General features: G+C 42.0%; 1 protein-coding gene across 2 annotated transcripts; it reads left to right on the forward strand.

Moving 5' to 3' along the window:
* The first annotated feature begins 9,820 nt into the window (after positions 1–9,820).
* On the forward strand, positions 9,821–22,617 carry LOC106584304 (zinc finger matrin-type protein 3). 2 transcript variants are annotated; one of them, XM_045706341.2, is made up of 6 exons: positions 9,821–9,998; positions 14,354–14,757; positions 15,616–15,756; positions 16,053–16,222; positions 16,555–16,655; positions 17,897–22,617. In XM_045706341.2, the coding sequence occupies exons 1-6, from the start codon at positions 9,881–9,883 to the stop codon at positions 18,103–18,105; spliced, it is 1,143 nt and encodes a 380-aa protein (XP_045562297.1). In that variant the 5' UTR covers positions 9,821–9,880; the 3' UTR covers positions 18,106–22,617. The 2 variants fall into 2 exon arrangements, with proteins under 2 accessions (XP_045562297.1, XP_014024863.2); XM_014169388.3 differs by lacking the exon at positions 9,821–9,998 and having other exon boundaries at positions 13,027–14,757.
* The last annotated feature ends 2,714 nt before the right edge of the window (positions 22,618–25,331 follow it).

Below are 25,331 nucleotides of genomic sequence, written 5' to 3' on the forward strand. Positions count from 1 at the left end.
GCTATAGCTTCAAAATGTATAAAAATAAACCATGCGTCAACATCGCAATGTGGCGCAACAACAATTTTTTGCCTATTTTGACTAAAATGGATCACATAATAGTTATATTAACAATAATTTTCTCATCTCACTTTAATGGGAATGTAGTAGTGTCACGCCCTGGCCATAGAGAAGTTTTTTTATTCTCTATTTTGGGTAGGCCAGGGTGTGACTAGGGTGGGCATTCTATGTTCATTTTTCTATGTTCTTTATTTTCTATGTTTTCGCCGGGTATGGTTCTCAATCAGGGACAGCTGTCTGTCGTTGTCTCTGATTGGGAACCATACTTAGGTAGCCTTTCTCCCTCCTTGTGTTGTGGGAAGTTGACTTTGTTTATGGCACATAGCCTTTAGCGTCACGGTTTGTTGGGTAGTGTTTATTGTTTTGTTCGGCGCCTTTTCTAATAAAAATAATATGTACGTTCACCACGCTGCATCTTGGTCCTCTCCTTTCAACCGACGTGACAAGTAGATGTTTTTCACAATTTTCAATGACTATTCATGCCTAGCCCTACCAGTCAGGTGCGCTCCAGCTGGCCTTGTCAAATCAAATCAAACGTATTGGTCACATACACATATTTAGCAGATATTTTTGCGGATGTAGTGAAATGCTTGTGTTCCTAGCTCCAACAGTGCAGTAATATCTAACAATTCACAACAATACACAAATGTAAAAGCGAAATAAGAAATATATAAATATTAGGACGATCAATGTCGGACTGGCATTGACTAATTACAGTAGAATAGAATACAGTATACACATATGAGATGAGTAAAGCACTATGTAAACATTATTAAAGTGACTAGTGTTCCATTATTAAAGTGGCCAGTGATTCCATGTCTATGTATATAGGGTAGCAGCCTCTAAGGTGCAGGGTTGAGTAACCCGGTGGTAGCCGGCTAGTGCGTTTCTCGGGTCTTGATAGAATAAACCTCTTTATTGTCTTTATTCTCTTCACAAAACAGAAAACTCATCATACTTATCCAATTTCCATGGCTTGACATAAGGTAATTGACTCCCAGAATCATAAATAATATTTTTAACCACTAACCTGCCGATAAAAGCTTGTGAGAAGCTGATCCATCAAGTCAATTGATGAAGGCATAATTCTAATGATGTCATAATTTTCAAACATTCAGTCACAAAAAAAAGTATTCCAGGTCATCAATTTACATTGTGTTACTTTCGTCCCACCCATCCCTCCCCGGCTAACACCCAAACTAGCTAGTATGACATTTGAAACATATGCTGTCATTTAGTCACTCGATGGGTTACGAAAATGACAATATGTTTGGAACCTTAAACAACTATACAACTGAAAAACACTTTTTGTTGGTAACCCGGTGAAACATAGTCAGAATGGGCCTCTTTTTTTTTGCAGGGAGCTCGTCCTCCACATTAGGAACGTGCTGACTTCACTACGTCATTCTAGCTTTAGCGTTATCTGAGAAAATGGTTGTGTTACTTTCGCCCCATATTACTTTCATACCAGCACTCCCCTACTTTAAATTGTTCCAATAAACAATCAATCATGCAGAATGTGCGGCCAGCGTTTGGTACTCGCTACAGGTGGTATGCACTTTTGTTTGTAAAAATTCTATGCAAAATATTAAAACATTCTGCCAACACTTCTACAGAAATGTGATCAAATTTGATAATGCGCTTTCTTGTAGAAACTGATATGACTTTGGCTTTTCTAAAAGGATGTATTTGGATGTTTTCCAGGGCCCCCATACTACACAACGAGGATGAGGAAGTGATTTTCTGTTTGGGGCAAGTTTCTCAAAAACATGGGAAATCACTAAAAAGTCATGGCTGCTAGCATTTCTTAATGAGTAATCTTCAAAACGAGGTCAAATCAGGAACCGTGTCTGGACCCTTCAATAACTTGCCATTTACATATTTTTTTTGATTTGGTAGTAAAAAAAATTAAACTTCTCCTTTAAGTAACCATCTGTCTCATGGAACCACACCAAACATAACATATAGGAATTTGAGTGTCCCCGTGTTTCGTTTACTATGTTACGTCTAGTCTGTGATACCAGACTGTGTGAAGACAGGGAAGAAGCAGAATCGTTATCATCACAATAAATTGCCCACATCAAACTGTGATACAACCCCTCAACAAATGTAGGTAGCTAGCTCGAGCAAGAAAATCATGCAGCAATGAGTGGGTGTGTGTAGCTGGCTTACCAAGGCAAGAGGGAGATAAATAACAGTCCAATCCTAATCATGTAGCAAATTTCACTAACGACTCTGCTGGTAGTTTCATGATAAGACTGTTATTCTAATAACACCAAGTTATAGCATAAGGTTACAGCTGTGTTTAATAATGTTAGTTAGTTGGATAGCTAGCTAACTTTAGATGGATTGCAATAGCCATACAATATTATCACAACTAGTAAATCTAGCTGTGACTTAACTATAGTTAGCTAGATCATATAATTCACAGTCAGAAGTTAAGAAAACAAAATCCCGTTAAGTACTATAGTTGGCATTCACAAGATATTTGCAAGCTGACCTTTCCTACTCATGATCTGTTTTGATATTAACTAACGTAACGTTAGCAACCAGGTAACGGTAGCCAACAATGTTACGTGTTAGTTAGCTAAGGCTCCTGTTCTGGTTATGGTCAGTGAGTTATCATTGAAATCTAAAGATATCTATCTAGCTAGTTAATTTAATAAGATTTTGCTAACCAGCTATTAGCGTTAAATGTTACCATTTACCTAGGCATGCTGCCTGTTACTGGCACTGCGATTAGACCTCATTTGCTAACAGCTCGCGCAAGCTAGCTTCATCACCTTCATCATGTCTACGTGAGAATGCTATTCATTGACTACAGCTCAGCATTCAACACCATAGGGCCCTCAATGCTCATCAATAAGCTAAGGACCCTGGGACTAAACACCTCCCTCTGCAACTGGATCCTGGACTTCCTGACAGGCCGCCCCCAGGTGGTAAGGGTAGGTAACAACACATCTGCCACGCTGATCCTCAACACAGGGGCCCCTCAGGGGTGCGTGCTCAGTTACCTCCTGTACTCCCTGTTCACTCATGACTGCTCCGCCAGGCATGACTCCAACACCATCATTAAGTTTGACCATGGCACAACAGTAGTAGGCCTGATCACCGACAACGAGACAGCCTATAGGGAGGTCAGAGACCTGGCCGTGTGGTGCCAGGACAACAGTAAAAGGAGGACTGAGCACGCACCCATTCTCATCGACGGGGCTGTAGTGGAGCAGGTTGAGAGCTTCAAGTTCCTTGGTGAGAGCTTCAAGTTCCTTGGTGTCCACCTCACCAATAAACTAACATGGTCCAAGCACACCAAGACAGTTGTGAAGGGGGCACGACAAAACCTATTCCCCCTCAGGAGACTGAAAATATTTGGAATGGGTCCTCAGATCCTCAAAAGGTTCTACAGCTGCACCATCGCGAGCATCCTGACTGGTTGCATCACTGCCTGGTATGGCAACTGCTCAGCCTCTGACCGCAAGGCACTACAGAGGGAAGTGCGTACGGCCCAGTACATCACTGGGGCCAAGCTTCCTGCCATCCAGGACCTCTATACCAGGCGGTGTCAGAGGAAGGCCCTAAAAATTGTCAAAGACTCCAGCCACCCTAGTCATAGACTGCTCTCTCTGCTACTGCACAGCAAGCAGTACCTGAGCGCCAAATCTATGTCCAAGAGGCTTCTAAACAGCTTCTACTCCAAAGCCATAAGACTCCTGAACATCTAATCAAATGGCTACCCAGACTACCGCTTTACGCTGCTGCTACTCTCTGTTATTATCTATGCATAGTCACTTTAATAACTCTACCTACATGTACATATTACCTAAATTATCTCGACTGACCGGTGCCCCCACACATTGACTATATTGTCTCGCTACTGTTACTTTACTGCTGCTCTTTAACTACTTGTAACTTTTATTTCTTGTTCTTATTCATTTTTTAAAACTGCATTGTTGGTTAGGGGCTTGTAAGTAAGCATTTCACTGTAATGTCTATACCTGTTGTATTCGACGCATGTGACTAATAACATCTGATTTGGTGTTAACTAATGACTGACGACTGTTTCCCCGGCACAAACTGCTCCTTCGATTATACAACTCAAGTGCGAGGCTTTGGGCTACTCACGACTTGACAGCAGATTTATCCTATCATCCATGATGAATCTTGTTTTATTTTTTATTTTACCATAGCTAGCAGTTGCAATGAAATTGCATTATAAAAAATAACGAACAAATGCATGGTAGCCTACCAATCATGATTCAGCTGCACACATCTCACAGAAAGTGAAGCTATGGTTTGTCTGCTGATCTTTCGCGCTCCGTGTTTTAGAGCAACCTGGTCTCAGAGCATTTTGTATTATTCCATACATATCATACGAAATTAGTGTTGGACATAGCTGCTGGAAGTAGGGGTTCTGAGGGTGTTGCAGCCCCCCTGATAAATTTGAATGAAAAATGTACAGTACCAGTTCAAAGTTTGGACACACCTACTCATTCAAGGGTTTTTCTTTATTTTAAAAAAAATGTTCTACATTGAATAACAATAGTGAAGATATCAAAACTATGAAATAACACATATGGAATCATGTAGTAACCAAAAAAGTGTTAAACAAATCAAAATATAGTTTAGATTTGAGATTGTTCAAAGTAGCCACCTTTGCCTTGATGTCCCAGACCTGCTGTTTTCAACTCTCTAGAGACAGCAGGAGCAGTAGAGATTCTCTCAATGATCGGCTATGAAAAGCCAACTGACATTTACTCCTGAGGTGCTGACCTGTTGCACCCTCAACTACTGTGATTATTATTATTTGACCATGCTGGTCATTTATGAACATTTGAACATCTTGGCCATGTTCTGTTATAATCTCCACCCGGTACATCCAGAAGAGGACTGGCCACCCCTCATAGCCTGGTTCCTCTCTAGGTTTCTTCCTAGGTTTTGGCCTTTCTAGGGAGTCTTTCCTAGCCACCGTGCTTCTACACCTGCATTGCTTGCTGTTTGAGGTTTTAGGCTGGGTTTCTGTACAGCACTTTGAGATATCAGCTGATGTAAGAAGGGCTATATAAATACGTTTGATTTGATTTGATGACAGCTTTACACACTCTTGGCATTCTCACAACCAGCTTCACGAGGTAGTCCCCTGGAATGTATTTCAATTAACAAGTGTGCCTTGTTTAAAGTTAATTTGTGGAATTTCTTTCCTTAATGCATTTGAATCAATCAGTTTTGTAGTGACAAGGTAAGGGTGGTATCCAGAAGATAGCCCTATTTGGTAAAAGACCAAGTGTCACGTCCTGGCCAGTATAAGGTTAATTGGTATTGTAGTTTGGTCATGACGTGGCAGAGGGTATTCGTTTTATGTGGTTCGGGGTGGTGTGTTTGTTGAAGGGGCATTTGATTTAAGTATTCCGGGGTTTTTGGGCACTGTTTGGTTTTCATGTATTCTATGTTTAGTCTAGTGTGTCTGTTTCTATGTTTTGGTTAATTGGGGTTGGGACTCTCAGTTGAAGGCAGGTGTTGTCTATTTGCCTTTGATTGAGAGTCCCATATATTAGGGTGTGTTTGTCATTTGTGGGAGATTGTTCCGTGTTTGTCAACATTACAGGACTGTCAGTTTATCGTTCGTTCTCTTTTGTTATTTTTGTGTTCATTTTGGCGTTAATAAATGTTCAAAATGAACAACCGCATGCCTGCTGCGTTTTGGTCCTCCTTCACCGTCGATAAGCGTGACACCAAGTCCATATTATGGCAAGAACAGGTTAAATAATCAAAGAGAAATGACAGACCATCATTAATTTAAGACATGAAGGTCAGTCAATTCAGAAAATGTCAAGAACTTTTAAAGTTTATTCAAGGTTTCTTCAAGTGCAGTCACAAAAACCATCAAGCGCTATGATGAAACTAGCTCTCATGAGGACCGTCACAGGAAAGGAAGACCCAGAGTTACCTCTGCTGCAGAGGATAAATTCAGTAGAGTGAACTGCACCTCAAATGGCAACCCAAATAAATGCTTCACAGCGTTCAAGTAACAGACACTTCTCAACATCAACTTTTCAGAGGAGACTGCGTGTATCAGGCCTTAATGGTTGAATTGCTGCAAAGAAACCACTACCAAAGGACACCAATAATAAGAAGGAACTTGCTTGGGCCAAGAAACACAAGCAATGGACATTACACCGGTAGAAAATCTGTCCTTTGGTCTGATGAGTCCAAATGTAACATTTTTGGTTCCAACCGCCGTGTCTTTGTGAGACGCAGAGTACGTGAACGGATGATCTCCACATGTGTGGTTCCCACCGTGAAGCATGGAGGAGGAGGTGTAATGGTGTGGGGGTGCTTTGCTGGTGACACTGTCAGTGATTTATTTGGAATTCAAGGCACATTTAACCAGCATGGCTACCACAGCATTCTGCAACGATACACCATCCCATCTGGTTTGCGCTTATTGGGACAATTTTTTGTAAAAATAAAGAAAAACCACTTGAATGGGTAGGTGTGTCCAAATTTTGACTGGTACTGTATAAATGTAAATCTTTTTTAACCCCCCCCCCCCCACACACACACACACACCCCGAACTTCTTCCTGTAGCTATGGTGACGGACATCTACAAATTAATACATAACATAAGAAACGTAACATATCATACCAACCAGGTTGGTTATTCAGGAAAATGTATCAGGCTCTTCAATGTAGCCTAAATATTATTAATGTAACTGTTTCATGTGGCATAAACACAACCAGTCACAATGTTTTAATCTAATGAGGCTACTTTAAAAAAAATCCTGTAGGCATGTGCATGTTGGTCCAAAATAGCCTATAATTCCAGCATCCTCAAAATGACTTGACATTAACCATGTTTCCATCTAACCTTTTTATGCGAGTAAAGTACGTCAGATAAAATGTCACGACATCACGGGAAAGCATGCAGTTTATTAGGCTACAGATGAAATAAAATATGAACTTCACAGGGTGGTGAAAGTGCATGGTGATGAGCTTGATGCTCCTTTCAGTAAATATCGATGGTCTTATTCTGGTGACATGATGATGTTTGGCTGCAGTTTGACAAATAAAAATGATCTTGCACTTTTGTCCATAATACTCTCATTAGGTATCCAAAATACCCCAAATTCCCCCACTGTATCTGCAAACTGTTGGCTAGAGCGCATGTGCCACATACCTAATCAACATTCTTTGTGTCTGTCATAAAATAAGTCGTACTCATCCTTAAAAATGTCGTACTGGAGAGAAGAGGACCAAAACGCAGCAGGTATGTGCAGGCTCATCTTGACTTTTATTAACTATCAAAAATGAACACCCAAAATAACAAAGACTGAACGAACAACCAACAGTCTGGCAAAGCATAGGCTCAACACAGAACAATTCCCCACAACCCCAAAGACAAACACACACACCTATATAGGACTTCCAATCAAAGGCAACGATACACACCTGCCTTCAATTGGAAGTCCCAATCATCAACCCAACATTTAACAAACACAAACCCCCTGCCACATCCTGACCTAGACTAAGCAATACGCCCTCTGCTGGTCAGGACGTGACAGTGTCAAAACCATCTGTAGGCCTGGAGTTGAAAATTCGATGGAAAACGATACATTTTTATTTTTTATTTGGTATGGGAATCTTGCTGCATACGTTGTTTTCATGTGCACTACAAATTTATGCGTAGACTTTTATCCGCAACAAGTCAATTTGATGGAAACACAACTCTGATGGGAAAATGCACATCTTTTTTTTTGTTGTTGCAGATTCTAGTCTATTCGCATGAAAATCTGTCGCCAATTGGATGGAAATCTAGCTATAGACAGCCTATCGACTGGCAAATTGCTAGTCTAGTGTCACTTTGATGATGCCTGCACATCATGGTTCACCAGCAGCCCCAAACATCTAAAGAATAAACTACAGACCAACCAAAACAAGCTTGTAAGTACTGTACTTAAACTCTCCCCTCATAGTCATTTGGAGGTCGAGCATTTGTTTCTCCAATCTATAATGTGTCTGTATCTACAGTATGTAAATGTGTTCATGTAAAAAATAGGGACCACAATGGAAATAAATCCCAGATTTATTGTGCAATCCCGGTCACTTAAAAATGTACTGTGTGTGTATATCAATGTATTTAAAAAAAAATTGACAAATGAAATAAATTAATCCAAACTGTGCAGCTGGCCATTTGATGAATGGAAAGAGACATCTGTTACAAAACACCAAACAGTTGAATGACATTCAGAGATTGTCAAACCAAGCCTTCGAATTGGGTAAACCTACAAAGATTGGGTGGTATGCATTATCTGCGTGTCGAGATTGACATAGTTTATTGTGGTGTTGAAAACGCAAACTATGATACTGAAGTGCCCGAAGAAGGTATGCTTTGTTTATTGGTTGCGTGGTGCATTGGCACGGAAACATGTTGGTGGAAAAATTAATTCGTTGCATATATTTTATATGATTAGAAATATGGCATCAACATGTAGAAAATCTGATATCCCAGCTGATCAATGTCTGCAGCCGGCTGTGAGCATAGTGTAAAGAAACAGGCATGGAGAGTACGCATGTCCGTGGTGGTCCGCGAACCCTCAAACGAAGATTTTTATAACTAAAAGATAGACCATATCCTGTTGTTTTCAATGGGAACAAATAAATCATAGTGGGCAGAACAATCAAGGAGGGAGCTAGCGAGATCCTGTTTGCCTGTTCTAGAATACATCTGCATATTTCCGTTAGGGAATGCCTGCACTGTGAAGTGCGCGTGTGCAATAACTCAATTCACCTTTTCACTTCTAAACAACATGATTTGTAAAAACTTTGGCAAAGGGCAAAGTATACAAAACTTAGTCAACTCTGTTCAAAACAGATTCTAGCTTTGGGAACAGCAAACGGTATTGAGATCAAATGTTTTATCAATGACAAAATTAGCAGAATACCGGCCAAAATCCATCTGCTTTCATCTTTTCCAACTGCTGGCCACTTGGCTTCCTCTCACAAGTACATTTTGTAGTGAGTCGAAATGCCAAGCGGATGCTTCACATTTTTACATCCGGTGAAATATCTGTCTATTTTTTATATATGTGCCTCATTATCCAGCCCACAGCCCTGCGTGGCATCGACCATGCCACAAAAACATGTTTAAGTAGCAAAATCAGTATCCACGTTTATAAACACAGGGTCGCTACTGTTATTGATATTTGTGGTCGTAAACATTATTTTGGGTTAATTCTATGAGGGGTGCACAATTTATTTTACAGTACAAGGGGAGGGTCATGTGAAAATATTTTTCACGTTGGGGGATGCATTTTTTTCATGACACCTCGAACTGTCCCTTAGCTAGTCGAGTTCATAATTTCCCTGGATTATTCAAGATCAAATCCCATACCACCCTAATACTGAGTATAAAGAGTTATCAGTATGGTATTTTATCTACACCAAAATGTCATCCAAAATGTCATTCAAATCCTACAGCTCTGATCAACTGTGTTCGGTGTGATATCATATCGTTAAATGTAGTGTGTTGACGCTAGGGTGACCATGAATTTCCGAGTGTCGGATAGCTTGAATGCAGTAAGTGGACTGTACCAACAAGAGAACAACACACTCATAAAGCATATTTTTCAAAGATGCACCTTTACCAAATGTTTTAAATATGTAGTTACCATGTTTGGGGTTTATTATGATAGGCTTTACTAAAATGTAGCCCAACGTAAAAAGAATAGTGTATAACTCTGAAAACACACCCCTCCTCTTCCCTGGTGAAAGTAGCTTGCTGGGTTCTCACGTCTAAACTGGTTCGAAGTTGGCCAGGATGCAATGATGGCGTTACATGTCAAGAATAGAGATGCTGCTTATTATCAAAGTGCCGATTATTACAGAAATTCGGTGCCTTTAAACTATCGGAATAACAGACATTATTTCGCCCGGTTACCAGGTAGGAAAAGGGTCGCATTCATTGCTGTCAGTAGCCGTGACATTGCGAATGGATGGATGCATGCAGCCTCAGCTACAATGTAACCAGTGCAGTTTGCTGATTGAAGAGGGTGTAAACATGTTGGTATTATACTGTATGTTGTACTAGCCTAGTGTACAGCTATAAAACATTTTTGTCGAGGTTGAGCCTTCTCATTAATTTGAAGAGATTAGACCAACAGTCATGTTGAAATTAAATCTGTAATCAGAGGTATAATCGGTTGCTGATCAATTCAACCCAAAATATATATGTCAACCTAAATTAGTTGATTTGCTATATCCACAGCACCCTCTCTGTTCCTCATTCTCTTTCAGTGCAGGTGTGATGCGGTGGACTGGTGTTTCATGTAAAATCAGCAAAAGTAATAATGGTCAGACCGGTGGGTGTAGAATGACATGATGGTCCCCTTGTTTAGGGGGAGGACCATGTTTTTCAGTCTCGGTTCCCAACTCTTGAAATCTGTCTACTCTTGTCATGGCACAAGCTCGTTGACACATGGTGTAGTGTACATTATTCACATGATGATAATGGTGTTGATAAGGATTATTATGAATAACAGCTTGGGTCTGGACTTGAGTTTACCTTGTTATCCAAGCAATATTCTCTTAAGTTATTAAACCTGTTATATAGCATATTTTGCAACATCATCTTTCCAGACCTAATTGTATTGAATAGGTCTACTCAGTCTGCTGTAATCATATGAAATGGCATTGTCCACTAAATTAGGTCGAGAGAGCTGAGTCTGGCAGGTCACATCCCTGGAGATGTTATAAATGCTTGATAAGCAACTTCATTTTGTACTTTACCCTGATTTCATATAGCTTTATTGGTAAACATTAGTATTGACAGATTTAATCATTCAGTCTTGTTTTATGACAGCCTCCAAGCTGCCCCCTAATCTTAGCCTATAGTCTTCTTATCAACTATCCCTCACTTGAACTGGCAATAATGAGCCCTTTCAGACTGCTACCTCAATAGCCTAACTGCTGTGTTGCCATTTCTAACTAGGCTAACTAATGGGTACATTTAAGCCGCAATTAATCTGTTTTATCTGCATGACTGAGTATTAACAAAATACCATAGGTCTCAGGGTCTTTCAACACATCTCCATGCTAAAACCATGTCTATCTTGAGACTTTGCAAGGCATTGAACATTTCGCAAATCAAATTGTATTGGTCACATACACTTGGTTAGCAGATGTTAATGCGAGTGTAGCGAAATGCTTGTCAGAATAAGAGGACTGTAATTCTGAAATTAAAATATGAAGTTCTTATGAGTTCCCTTCAACCTTTCTCCATTCAAAGACTAGTCATGCACTTGATTCCACTGCATGAGCGATACACTCTTCACTCCATAATTGATGTGGCATAGGTGACAGTATAAAAGGCATGAAATAACTATAAGTATGTGGACAAAAACCTCTCAGTGTGAAGGGCTATTCAACTTTTGAAGGTTCTTGGTTATTTTTTTCTTCTGCACAGATACCAAATGATGGAATTAGAACCCTGTCCTTTAAAACCCTAAAATACTTTTCTTATTAAGATACTTCGCTCCAACTCAGAGTCCCAAGGCCATCCCTCATGATACATGGCCAATGACTACTATACTCATTAATATCCCAGGACTTGCATTTTACTTGAGATCCCAGTGTTTTAAGTCTCAGGAGAAGTGTTTTATACTCAAGATTCTAAAATATTACTTTTACTTTGACCTTGGGCGATGACAATGTAGGTTCCTGACTATTTTGGGGATTAGGCTATATTCTCCAATGAGCATGTGATTCAGGTTTGTCTCCTTGTTACTCTGCATGGGGAAAGAAAAGCAGTTTACAGTATACTGCACTACAAGGCTAAGCAGATTAGCAGTTTTGTTTCTACTTCATTGCAAAACCCAGAAAACATGTATATTGTAACATCTGTCTTCAGAAATGGACCAAGGCGCAGCGGGAATGTGGATACTCATAGTTTTTTAATAAACTTAAGTAAAGCATCCACAGGCAAAAACAATACTCACGACGACAGGAACAGTCTTACAGGCACACAAAACGCAATGCAAGAACAATTCCCCACAACCCCAAAGACAAACACACACACCTATATAGGACTTCCAATCAAAGGCAACTATACACACCTGCCTTCAATTGGAAGTCCCAATCACCAACAACATTAAACAAACAAACCACCTGCCACATCCTGACCAAGACTAAGCAATACGCCCTCTGCTGGTCAGGACGTGACAGTACCCCCCCTCAAGGTGCAGACTCCGGGATGCACCTAAAAAAGAAAAACACAAGAAAATCCCCAATACCCCAACAAAACCAACAAACAATAACCCCTAAACAAAAAGGGAGGGAAGGGAGGGTGGCTGCCGTCACCGACGGCACTGTGCTACACCCCCCCTCTCCAACCCACCTATATCTGGAGGTGGCTCCGGTTCTGGCAGCTCGGGGCAGTCTGGCCACTCTGGCAGCTCCGGGCAGTCTGGCCACTCTGGCAGCTCCGGGCAGTCTGGCCGCTCTGGCAGCTCCGGGCAGTCGGGCCGCTCGGGCAGTTCCGGGCAGTCGGGCCGCTCTGGCATCTCCTGGCAGTCGGGCCGCTCTGGCATCTCCTGGCAGTCGGGCCGCTCTGGCATCTCCTGGCAGTCGGGCCGCTCTGGCATCTCCTGGCAGTCGGGCCGCTCTGGCATCTCCTGGCAGTCGGGCCGCTCTGGCGGCTCCTGACTGGCGGGCGGCTCTGGCGGCTCCTGACTGGCGGGCGGCTCTGGCGACGTACGACTGGCGGGCGGCTCTGGCGACGTACGACTGGCGGGCGGCTCTGGCGACGTACGACTGGCGGGCGGCTCTGGCGACGTACGACTGGCGGGCGGCTCTGGCGACGTACGACTGGCGGGCGGCTCTGGCGACGTACGACTGGCGGGCGGCTCTGGCGACGTACGACTGGCGGGCGGCTCTGGCGACTTACGACTGGCGGGCGGCTCTGGCGACTTACGACTGGCGGGCGGCTCTGGCGACTTACGACTGGCGGGCAGCTCTGGCGACTGTTGACTGGCGGGCAGCTCTGGAGACTGTTGACTGGCGGGCAGCTCTGGTGACTGTTGACTGGCGGGCAGCTCTGGTGACTGTTGACTGGCGGGCAGCTCTGGTAACTGTTGACTGGCACTCCAGTCTTGCCCTGTCAAACAGCCCTTGTGCCCCCCCCTAAAAAAATCTTGGGGGTGCCTCTCGGTCTCCCTTACCCTTCGTGTTCCCCAGTCCTCGCCAGACTTCTTCCGCTGCTTGGTCCTGGTTTGGTGGGGAATTCTGTCACCGAATATGTCGTACTCTTCGGCGAATATGTCGTATGTGAGAGAGAAGGACCAAGGCGCAGCGGGAATGTTGATACTCATAGTTTTTTAATAAACTTAAGTAAAGCATCCACAGGCAAAAACAATACTCACTACGACAGGAACAGTCTTACAGGCACACAGAACGCAATGCAAGAACAATTCCCCACAACCCCAAAGACAAACACACACACCTATATAGGACTTCCAATCAAAGGCAACTATACACACCTGCCTTCAATTGGAAGTCCCAATCACCAACACAACATTAAACAAACAAACCACCTGCCACATCCTGACCAAGACTAAGCAATACGCCCTCTGCTGGTCAGGATGTGACATGTATTAAGTAAGCTATTTTCTTGGATAATTTTTTTCACGCTCATATTTGAGAATTTTCAGGTGTTTGGATTACATTTTGTCATTTATCAGAATAACATTGATGTACACAGTGGGCCTAGTATTGCCGGGAAAATAATTTTGTTTGTTATCGGAAAGTTCCATTTCAAGCATGCCATTCACTTGGTGTCACTGCATGGCTGCTGGAATCAAAAACATCCCACACTGTTATTGGGTCTCCAATCTGAGTTGATGCAGCAGAAACATCAGACATGAGCGCAGTCACTGACCCATCCCCCACATCAACCCTTATGCAGAAAAAATGTGGCCGCACATGATTGCCTGAAATGTATCCAGTCAAGCAAGCAATAGTCTGTTTGAATCAGCGCCAGATCAAGAGATGATTGAGGAACTTATTTTTGCAAGGAGCAGAGCCCATGCTTGACTGCATGGGAAGCGTAATTTTCACAATGACCTCTGGACTGTGAAACCCACCATTGTTCTATTTGTTAGTGTCAGTTTCACCAGGGAGAAATGAACACAGTTGATGACTGTAGTTCTTGCTTCCTCCCAATGTTATACAGCTATTACATGGCTATAATAAGTGTAGAATCCAGTCTAATACATACTTTGCCATCATTGCATTGGCCCTCAGGACCAGAGTCTATGCTGACGCCTTCAATGAGCCTTTTTGGCCAGCAACAGCCGCTGTTCCAGCCAATGCCTTCTACACATACCCTTGGACCCCCTCCACAGACCCTCAGGCCGTCTAGACCAGTGGTAGTGGCCCCAGACCCCCTCCTTTTCCCCCTCTACAGCCCTCTGTCTGCCAAACCACCCGCTCACCTCCAGCTGATGCAGGGCCCCCCCTGCCCTGTCCCCTGCCCTGTCCCACCTCCCACTGCCCAGGTGGCCCTCAGCACCAAGCCCCAGGAGGAAGAAGCTCAGATCGGGGCCACAGACCAGGACGCTACCTTGGATGAGCTGTGTAAGCCTCTGTATTGCAAACTGTGCAACGTCACCCTCAACTCTGCCCAGCAGGCACAGGCCCACTACCAGGTGAGCTGATTTACTGTACATGTAGCTTGTACCCTAATCTCGTCCACCAGCAGGCTCTCTCTCTTTCTATATGTGTTAGCAATTGAGCCTGGGGACAAGCTTACTTGTAGGCCTACCCCAACACATATATTTTGATGGCAGAAAATGTTTCTCATGCACGTCAACTACACTGAGTGTACAAAACATTAGGAACACCTGCTCTTTCCATGACATTGACTTGAGCAGGCAAATCCAGGTGAAAGTTATGATCCCTTATTGATGTCACTTAAATCCACTTCAATCAGTGTAGATGAGACAATTGAGACATGGATTGTCTATGTGTGCCATTCAGAGGGTGAATGGTCAAGATAAAAGATTTAAGTGCCTTTTAATGGGGTATGGTAGAAGGTGCCAGGTTTGAATGCGTCAGAACTGCAAAGCTGCTGGGTTTTTCACGCTCAACAGTTTACCATGTGTATCAAGAATGGTCCACCACCCAAAAGACATCCAGCCAACTTGACAGAACTGTAGAAAGTATTGGAGTCAACATGGGCCAGCATCCCTGTGGAATGCTTCCAACACCCTGTAGAGTCCATGCCCTGACAAATTGAGTCTGTTCTGAGGGCAAAGGGGGGTGCAACTCAATATTAGGAAGGTGTTCCTAATGTTTTGTACACTTAGTGTATATTCCATGTTTGTTTATTTGGCATGTCAGTCATCACTGTTATCCCCTCATAAATGTAAGTAGAAAATAGAATGCTTAACCCATGCGCTCACTGATGATGCAATGATTTGCTATATGACACTATGACAATGACAGTGCGATGAGTGGACTGAACTGTGGCTGTGGGATTGAATCATACATTGTCTCTTCTCCAGGGTAAAAACCACAGTAAGAAGTTGAGAAATTTTTATGCAGGCAGCCAGCAGCTGCCTGCCATCAGGATTACAGAGGTAATAGAACCAGTTTCCCAGCAACCCCTCACGACTGCACCAACTGAGAGTGCAACTCCAAAACAGGTAACGCTTGGCGTTGGCACAAGGAATGTGTTATTGTTCAGCAAAGTATAGTACTGTATGAGCAAGTACAAGGCCTGTGGATTTTCAGCACATTCACTGTTTGGATCTCTGTTGTTGATCTAGAGAACCGCAATCAAATAGAATCTCCTCATTAGAAACATCCATGATGGTTTGTAGAAAACTGTCAGCACTGAAGTTTTTAACTCTTTTGATATGTAGCGTTGGAACTGGCAAGAGTGTCATTTTGGCTGGTGAAAGAGCCCTTTGTATAAACTCACTCATTGTTTTTTGTTCAGCCGGTGTCATTTAACGGTGCCAGCAGGGTGATCTTAGCCACGGAGAACGACTACTGCAAGCTGTGTGACGCCTCGTTCAGCTCACCTGCCGTGGCTCAGGCGCACTACCAGGGCAAGAACCATGCCAAGAGACTGCGGCTGGCTGAGGCCCAGCAGAGCAGTAGCATCATGTGAGTGGGTGTTTCTACTGCCTCCCCACCTACCACCAGGAAGACAAACAACAGATGCAATGTGCACATGGCTATTAAACCAACCATACTTAACACAGAAATCCTGCCCCTTCAGCCATGCCCTCTTATATGAAATGCAATCCAGATTATGTTTCAATGCTTCCATTTAAAGAAAAATGCAATAGCATTTGAAAGATGCATTCCATTATGTTGTCCATCATAGTGGCTATTATTGTTAGATTGTTAGCTATTTAAGGATTGTTCGGTTTATAAACTGCACATGGGTTACTTTAAAGACTTGCTCTCAGTAACGTGATCTATCATTTTTTCAGAGAGTCGACTGAGTGTGTCCAGAGGCGTCCGAAGAAAGAGGGGAGCGAGTACAAATTGATCAAGAACCGCAGGACCTCACAGGTGCCTCCTGCCATGCCAGGTACAGCACACTGAACCAAAGACATGCCAGTAATAAAGTATGACCAAACAGCAAATAACTTTTAACAATATGTAAGGAAAAATGTGTTGTTGTTCCACAATTTTGATGTACAGATCAGATGTAAGTAAAGTAAGTAAGCCTTGGACAAGTAAGCCTTGTCAGAGCCAGAACGGCCCATAACGATCAGATGAATTCAGGGATATTCATAGTCTTCAGAAGGTACAGTATATGTTTGAGGGTAGATGTGGTTGCCCATTTCCTTTTCATTGATACTAATGAAGCCTTTGACGGCTAGTGAATGAGACTGATATGCATGTGAATATGTATGAAATGTAAATATCACATGTCCAGGCAGCCAGCAGATGGAGGCTATTGTTTTTTGCTCCATGGTCGTAGCAGCAGTGAATACCCCTCTCTCATCACCACCTTTGCCAGGGAAATGTCGTAGGAAAGTTGAGGGGGTGGCCGAGGCTGAGGCTGGTTAGTCACTGTGAACTCACTAAGCACAGGCCCAGCGCTTTGGATATGTAAACTAGTACAGCAACCGACGGCCGCTCTGCTGATCCACAGACACAGCCTGCTCAGGTGGCAGGTGTCCATCAGACAGAGCCCTCACAGTCCACTGTTCATCCCCTTACCACTCTCCGAAGAGTTGCGATATGCATATTAATACAGAATTGTACATGTGTGAAATAGGACAAATATAAACTCCCACCAATTGTTTTGAATTATTATTATCCACCCCCAACCCCCCACCACCCCACTCCACATACCCTGCACCATGGCCTTCTCCCCCTGGATCATAGGACACAACTGCAACCACTCCCTTCCCTTCCCTCAGGGCACAGAGACTTTGCTGATTTAATTCCAGAAATAGAACTGTGTAACAGTCTCTCGCAGAGAAATGTGCTTTGTCTGTCAGAGTTACTCTGCAAGGGCCTGTGATGGTTGCCTCCAGCCATACACACAGATACAGCAGAGCATCTATTTTCTGACCAACATACAGTATGTCTCCCTTCTTCTAATGAGGGACACGTGTATTTCTTCTTGTAACATTCATATGGACATGGCAGTGGAAAGCTCATCCTATGCACAGCCAGCCTTCCATCCCCTGCAGTGCCTGGCATCTATCTGCCACACTCATCTTTTCACACTGTGTTCACTGGTGAGCAGCAGCTCAACACTCACTCCATCACTCACTCGCCATCATTATGGTGTGTATGTCTTGATGTGTGACCCAGCCCCCTACTACAACCCCCGGCCCAGGCAGAGGATCCCCAGAGACCTGGCCATGTGTGTGACGCCCAGTGGCCAGTTCTACTGCTCCATGTGCAATTCTGGGGCCAGCGAGGAGGCCAACTTCCGCCTTCACCTGGAGAGCAAGCAGCACAAGAGCAAGGTGTCGGAGCAGCGCTACCGCAGCGAGATGGAGAATCTGGGCTACACTTAGGAGGGCAGCGCCGCAGCACGGGGAGGAGAGGGGAATGGGGGGGTGGATTCACACTGAATTTTGCCAATAGTATAGAAAGAACCCACCAGGCTGTGGGGTATTGGGGAACTTTATCTCACAATCGGTTTCCTTTCCCCAGTTTAAACCTTGTTATTACTTGAGTTTGAGTAGCTGAATATTGCTATGTGTAGTAGAGGAAAGCAAAGTTCTATTACAGGCTTCTACCAGACCAGGTGAATGTACTGTGATTGCGATGACAATTATTAAGTGATAGGTATTTTTTCAATTGTAAAAATCTGACTGACTGTTCTCTTTCCTCATCTGTGTTTACATGGGTTTGGTATGACTCCAAGCATCTTGGACATGCCAGTCAACTCAACCTCTGGTCCTGGTCCCTTATTATTTTGGGATGCTATAAAAGCCAGCTGCTGTCAGCCCTTGACTTCCCTATGGGAGGTGTGCTTTTTGAAAAGCAGAGTAACTCAGGAGAATATAGAGCAGGCCAGAGCAGGACTAGCTTTAATTGGGGGGATTTAGGGTTATTTCCACATGACCTCTACTCTGTTTAATTTAGAGAAAAGGGGATTTAGGCTGTTCAAAGCCCAATTTGTTCAGAGGAGGAACACAAAGCTTGAGTTCTTGTTCCTATATATCTACCCCTTAATCCAATGCATGTGTACAAGTAAATTTAGGCATTCATTGTCTGGTTCTTTTTTTTTTGCAGTCACAGAAAAATGATCGCTCGTTAACAGTGTATTCTCTCTGGCTCTCAGATGATGTGTTTTTCATAAATGCTCTTGTAACCTATTTTAAAATGGCCTTTTTTTGTAGTTCTAGTCAGACCATGGTTTATTTGTCTTAATTTAACATTGCCTTTTGATTTATAAGATTTACTGTGTATCGTTTTGTCTTTATGAGTGTTTGTTTTTATAGACAATTAGCCAGAGAAAATATCTACTGTTATCTAATGTAGGGGGGAGCTTCATGTGCAACATCACTTTATTTGTATACACTTGATTATACTTTAATATTTCACTGTATAAATTATGTTTGTGCAATGTACATGTGTGCATGATATTATCAGAATAGAAATATATTTAAGTATTCATAATATGCTACTAGTGGGAGTGGAGGAACTAGGCCAGTTTGCGAGAGATAGAGAAGGGACCATTATATTGGACACAAGGTAGTGTATGGGAAGGAGTATTGCCCTTGTTATAGAGGAGTGGGTGGAGTTTCATACTGATTGATTGATTGAATTTGTTAGATATTTAAAAGTAGCAGGCTTCTCCAGCCGGAGACAACATTACACGATTACAGGATTTGCTTTAGTTATTGTTATTTGTTAAAGTTCTATTGATGTTTCTCGATCTGATTTGTATCAAATGTTTACAGAGAGTGGTCCAAAGGGAAGTTGATCACATTTAATGTTGGGTCCATCCACATGTTGCCCGTTCCTTAAACCTAATTTGTCTTGTATTGCAATGGCCTACTGGAACTCTCCCAGCAATCTCATCTCCACTTTTTTTCAAGCTGTTTTAATACATATTCAGTGCCTCTCAACCTTCATTTTGTGATGGACTGCACCCAGGGCTGTGATTTTCTTGGAAGTTGAAACCACTCATTAAATGGGATACATTAATTATGTTACACATTAAGTGATCTATATTGTTCAGCTTAACCACCCAGAGCAAATAAGCTATTTCTATCTGGAACTAGCACAGCAGTGGAATTAACCACTTTCATAATAATATGTAACATACCCCTTAAAAGGGGAGTGTGTATCTCAGAGTATACAGTGTGGGTCTGAGTGCAATTCCTTAGTCCAATGTTAGTAGTCATCTCATTCGATGCCCTATTTCTGTTTAAGTAAGTGGAGTTGTGTTTGCCTGCTGCTACACATCCATCCATGCTAGTTTTATGGCTGTGGCTGTGCAGTCTGTGCTCTGTCCTCTGAGGTATTAGGCAGGAGCCATTCCTTGCTGGGAGTAGTGTAGTGCTGCAGCAGCACATCTGTTTGCCGCTCTATCAGGGAGTGTGACCTGGCATGGGAACAGGCCATACCCCAGGGAGATCCACACAGGCACAACAAACACTATCCAATGGACCTATCTATGTACTCAGACCATTGTTGATTTCCTACTCTCCTCTCCTCCAACAAGATATCATTGTCCGCTATGCATGGCTGGCCAGGAGTTTGGCTCGCTTTATCTGTTGTTCAGAAATATAATTTCTCAAAGACAGATGGATTTATAAATGTCGAAAGAAGTGAACTATATCTAGGGATAAGGGATGAAAATAAGGGATAGCTGCAGTGCCTTTCTAATGTCACACAATCACATCTGATCTCATGGCTGCCTTCGGCACAAACATGATTCTCAAGAACAATCAACTCCATTTCCATTGGAGGCAGAAATATTGCCTCTGGTGCAATATTGCAAATGTGGGATCCAAAGATCCCAATTAAATTGAATTGACTTCCCTTTAGAGAAAATAATTCTATAATGTCTTGAATGTACGTATATTTGAAGAATAACAGAATGACAACAGTTGTTTTAGAAACAATTGAAGCACCTATTTTGGTCACGGTACAATATTGACTAACTATTTAATAAAAAAATGTTATACATGTTATTTGTCTGGATGTATTGAGTTGAGAAACTGGGTTGGGGATTGGGAGTTGCATGGTGGCAGTGTGTGTGTGAGAGAGAATGTGTGCATTGTATGACAGGATCAGCTGACAAACTTGTGTTCCCCGTTAATATTGTGGTCTACAGATTATGCCCCCAGACATAAATACTGCTCTAATACTCTGCGTTGATCAAAATAAAGCATCTCTCTAGTGAAATGTTAATCTTGATTAGTGTACAGTATGTATGGCAAGATATGACCCTAAAGTATCTTTGTTTTTTTTCCCCCTCTACTGCTCAGATAAACTATGGCAAATGTTATGTTTTCTGAATGCATGACTGAAAGGAGTTTAGGATTATTTTATAGGAGACATTGCTTTCTAAATGTTGTGTAGTTCTAAAATATGATGAATCAGTTGTTTTGGGATCGTAATGGTAATCAAATTTTGACCTAGTAACTACTTTGCTCTATTCTGATTGGTTTGTCAATTGTTGGAGGATAACAGGAAGTAATTATGTTATATGTTATGTTATATGGATGGTAGCAAGTTAGGAGAATTTCCGCAGCAGTTTAGGAGAATTAACATAGCAGGTTATGAGACTGAGGTTAAAGTTAGGAAAAGGGCAAGGCTTAACAAAAATGCTATCCTAAACTGCTACGAAAATCACTTTGTATTGAAGTGGTGCGAAAAGTGTGACCCGGCTGCTGTAACCTGCTGTAACCCTTCATATATACACTCCCCTACTTATTTATTTGAACAATGATGCTAAAACGTAGAAATGAATGGTAAATAATGCATTGCGTCATTTTGTAGTCACTTGTATTGTAATTAATAATATAAAATGTTTCTGAACACTTCTACATTAATGTTGATGCTCCCATGATTACGGATAATCATGAATGAATCGTGATCAATGATGAGTGCTTAACTTACAAACTTACAAAAATCATGCATCTGTAACGTTTTTCAGGGGGTATGATATTTATGCCTCTGTATCATCTCATTCATCCTTATTTATGATTCAGTCATGATTATCCGTAATCATGGTAGCATCCACATTAATGTAGAAGTGGTCAGAAATAAAAATGTGCTGTTTTATAGCTAATCTCATGCTATTTTACACATTCTGCCATGAGGCTGAGAGACAATTTAGCTTTTTTAGAGCTCAGGGATTCTTGAAAGTGGGGACAAACCATGTAAAGGAACAACAACCCCCCCAACCCCCCAAAAAATAAAAAATAATAATCTAACTGGATTTATGTCAACTTTGTCAGACACCATAAAAGCAATTAAATGTTTACAATTATTGTCCAACAAGTGTTTAAAAGCCTTGATTGTTTAATTCTAACATTAGATTATTCAAATATTTAATACAACTCTCCAAACTGTTTTTTGTTTTGTTTAAAAGCATTAATGCTCCAGGGCTAATTTTGTTAGCATTTTGGCATGTTTTTTCTAGATTTAGAACTTAAAAGTACATTTATAAAGCAAACATTAGCCTATCCCTAAGGGCTAGCATTGCAAATACTTCAATTGTTTAAGCATATGTTTTTAGAACAGTGATAAAAAAACAGAATATTGAACAAAAATAATCTATTGTACATGGGTTAGCCATCAATGACGGAGTTGACAAGCCACTGGTGGAGTTGACAACAGATTCTCAAAACAGGCATTTTTTTTGTAAAATATCGAAAATAATTAATTTGAAAATCCCCAATTAAATCATAACCATACCATCAGACCTTTCAGCACTCTGATGGAGTTGACGTTATACAAAAATCTGACTGAGTTTATGTTTTAGGTAGATGACAATATGAAGCACATTGCGTTGCATTCCATGTCTGAAATGTGCTGTATAAATAAAGCTTGATTTGATTTGACAAAAATTGCATTTTCTGCTTCATTCATGGGGAATACACAGTAGCAATTGTGTTTTTCCTCAGTTGCTTTATGACTCTAAAACCTAACTAAATGTATCTTAATCTATCAGGCAGATGGAGTTGACAGTTTTGGTTGTGACCATTGTGATTCCAATATTCTTAGTTTAAATTTACAGACTATGAGTTGTCTTGTTGCACTACATGTAATGAGGACATGAATTAGTGGTCCTTATGGTATAGCTGACCCTGCTCATTCCTGATTAATTTAGGATTTTAGGCAAATCTGACGGAGTTGACCAAATCTCCGGACAAATCTTTTAGGAATCACAGTTTTGAGAGAAATATTCTTTACAGTCACAGATGGTTATTGCAAGAAATTATACTGAACAAAAATGTAAACGCAGCTTGTAAAGTGTTCGTCCCATGTTTCATGAGCTGAAATAAAAGATCCCAGAAATGTTCCATACCCACAAAAAAGGCTTATTTCTCTCAAATGTTGTACATAAATTTGTTTACATTCCTGTTAGTGAGTATATCTCCTTTGCCAATATAATTCATCCACCTGAGAGGCGTGGCATATCAAGAAGCTGATTAAACAGCATGATCATTACACAGGTGCACCATGTGCTGGGGACAAAAAAAGGCCACTCTAAAATGTGCAGTTTTGTCACACAACACAATGCCACAGATGTCTCAAGTTTTGAGGGAGTGTTCAATTGTCATGCTGACTGCAGGAATGTCCACAGGAGCTGTTGCCAGAGAATTGAATGTAATTTCTCTACCAAAAGCCACCTCCAACATAATTTTATAGAATTTGGCAGTACGTCCAACCGGCCTCACAACCACAGGCCATGTGTAACCACGCCAGACCAGGACCTCCACAGCCGGCTTCTTCACCTGCGGGATCTTCGGTGGGATTATGGTATGGGTAGGTATAAGGTACAGAAAAAAAACACAATTGCATTTTATCGATGGCAATTTGAATGCACAGAGATACCGTTATGAGATCCTGAGGCACATTGTCATGCCATTCATCCACTGCCGTCACCTCAGGTTTCAGCATGCACGGCCCCATGTCACAAGGATCTGTACACAATTCCTGGAAGTTGAAAATGTCCCAGTTCTTCCATGGCCTACGTAGTCACCAGACATGTCACCCATTGAGCATGTTTGGGATGCTCTGAATCGACATGTACGACAGCATGTTCCAGTTCCCACCAATATCCAGTAACTTCACACAGCCATTGAAAAGGAATTGGAGGACAACATTCCACCTGCCACAATCAACCGTCTGATCAACTCTATGTGAAGGAGCTGTGTTGCGCTGCAGGCAAATGGTGGTCACACCAGATACGGACTGGTTTTCTGATCCACGCCCCTACCATTGGTATCTGTGACCAACAAGATGCATATTTGTATTCCTCATGTGAAATCCATAGATTAGGGCCTAATGAATTTACTTCAATTGACAGATTTCCTTATATGAACTGTAACTCAGTAAAATCTTTGAAATTGTTACATGTTGCGTTTATATTTTTGTTCAGTGTAGAAGAACGCCGCCTTTAACAGGTCGGAATTGCAAATAAACATGTGTTTGACAATTGAGCTGGCTTAACGGCAGCCGAAAATAGTGCCCCTAGTGTTTGTCTACATAGTCATCCATCCATCATCTAAAGAACCCTCAAACTAAAAGGCCTGCAGTCCCAGGAAATCAGGTTGGTATGTGTATAATTCCACCATATGCTGGTGTATTTGTATAGGCTAATAGCATACTCATAATAGGAAACCACTGATGAATAACTCCTGAAAGGCAACAGTAACTGACAGGATCTAAATTAAATGTTTTATTTTATTTAACCTTTATTTAACTAGGCAAGTCAGTTAAGAACAAATTATTTTTCACAATGGCAACCTACCCTGGACGACGCTATGGCCAATTGTGCGCCGTCCTATGGGACTACCAATCACGGCCTGATGTGATGCAGCCTGGATTCAAACCAGGGACTGCAGTGACACCTCTTGCACTGAGATGCAGTAACTAGATGGATAACCTCAGTTTCAGATACCTGGAGTTCCCAGGCAACATCCTAGTACTGTAAGATTCTCTCATGTTCTCGCTTGTTGAAAAATGGCAGATTTGTTTTTGAATATTGCTTTTGAAGTCTCCTGAGAGTTGAAATTTTTCCCAAAGGGAGACTAAAAAGCCTTGATAGATGTTAGGGTATTTTCCTACTGAAGCCAATAGTGACCTCAGGAGCCTGACAGAGACATAAAATGGACCTCAGATGTTTTATAACTGTCTGTGGAAAATATTTATGATTTTACCCAAACTTAAAGGTGCCAATTGGGGAGAGCAACCCTTTTGTGATATTGTCAGTGCAACATAAAAGGAAATACATCAATTGAATGTATTTTTCGGACATTAGGACTACTGTCCTAAATGCATGGGCAGGATTCACAACCAAACCACCTACAGTATTATTTGATATATATATATATCAAGGGATCTAGCTCTCTGAACTGTTATGGCTCTGAAGTAAAGCTGACTCCTGCACAGCAGAGGGTGCCAAAGGGTCACATTTAGTCTACACTCGTCACTTGACATCACAAGAGTAATCACAGTCACAGACCTGCAAACAGCTAATGGTGATAGGCGTGACCTCTGGACTAGTTGTCCTCCGTGATGAAATCGGGGCGGCGACTGTGTCTCTGTC

The sequence above is a fragment of the Salmo salar genome, chromosome 23, assembly GCF_965601325.2.
Source record: "Salmo salar chromosome 23, fSalSal1, whole genome shotgun sequence".
NCBI lineage: Eukaryota > Metazoa > Chordata > Actinopteri > Salmoniformes > Salmonidae > Salmo > Salmo salar.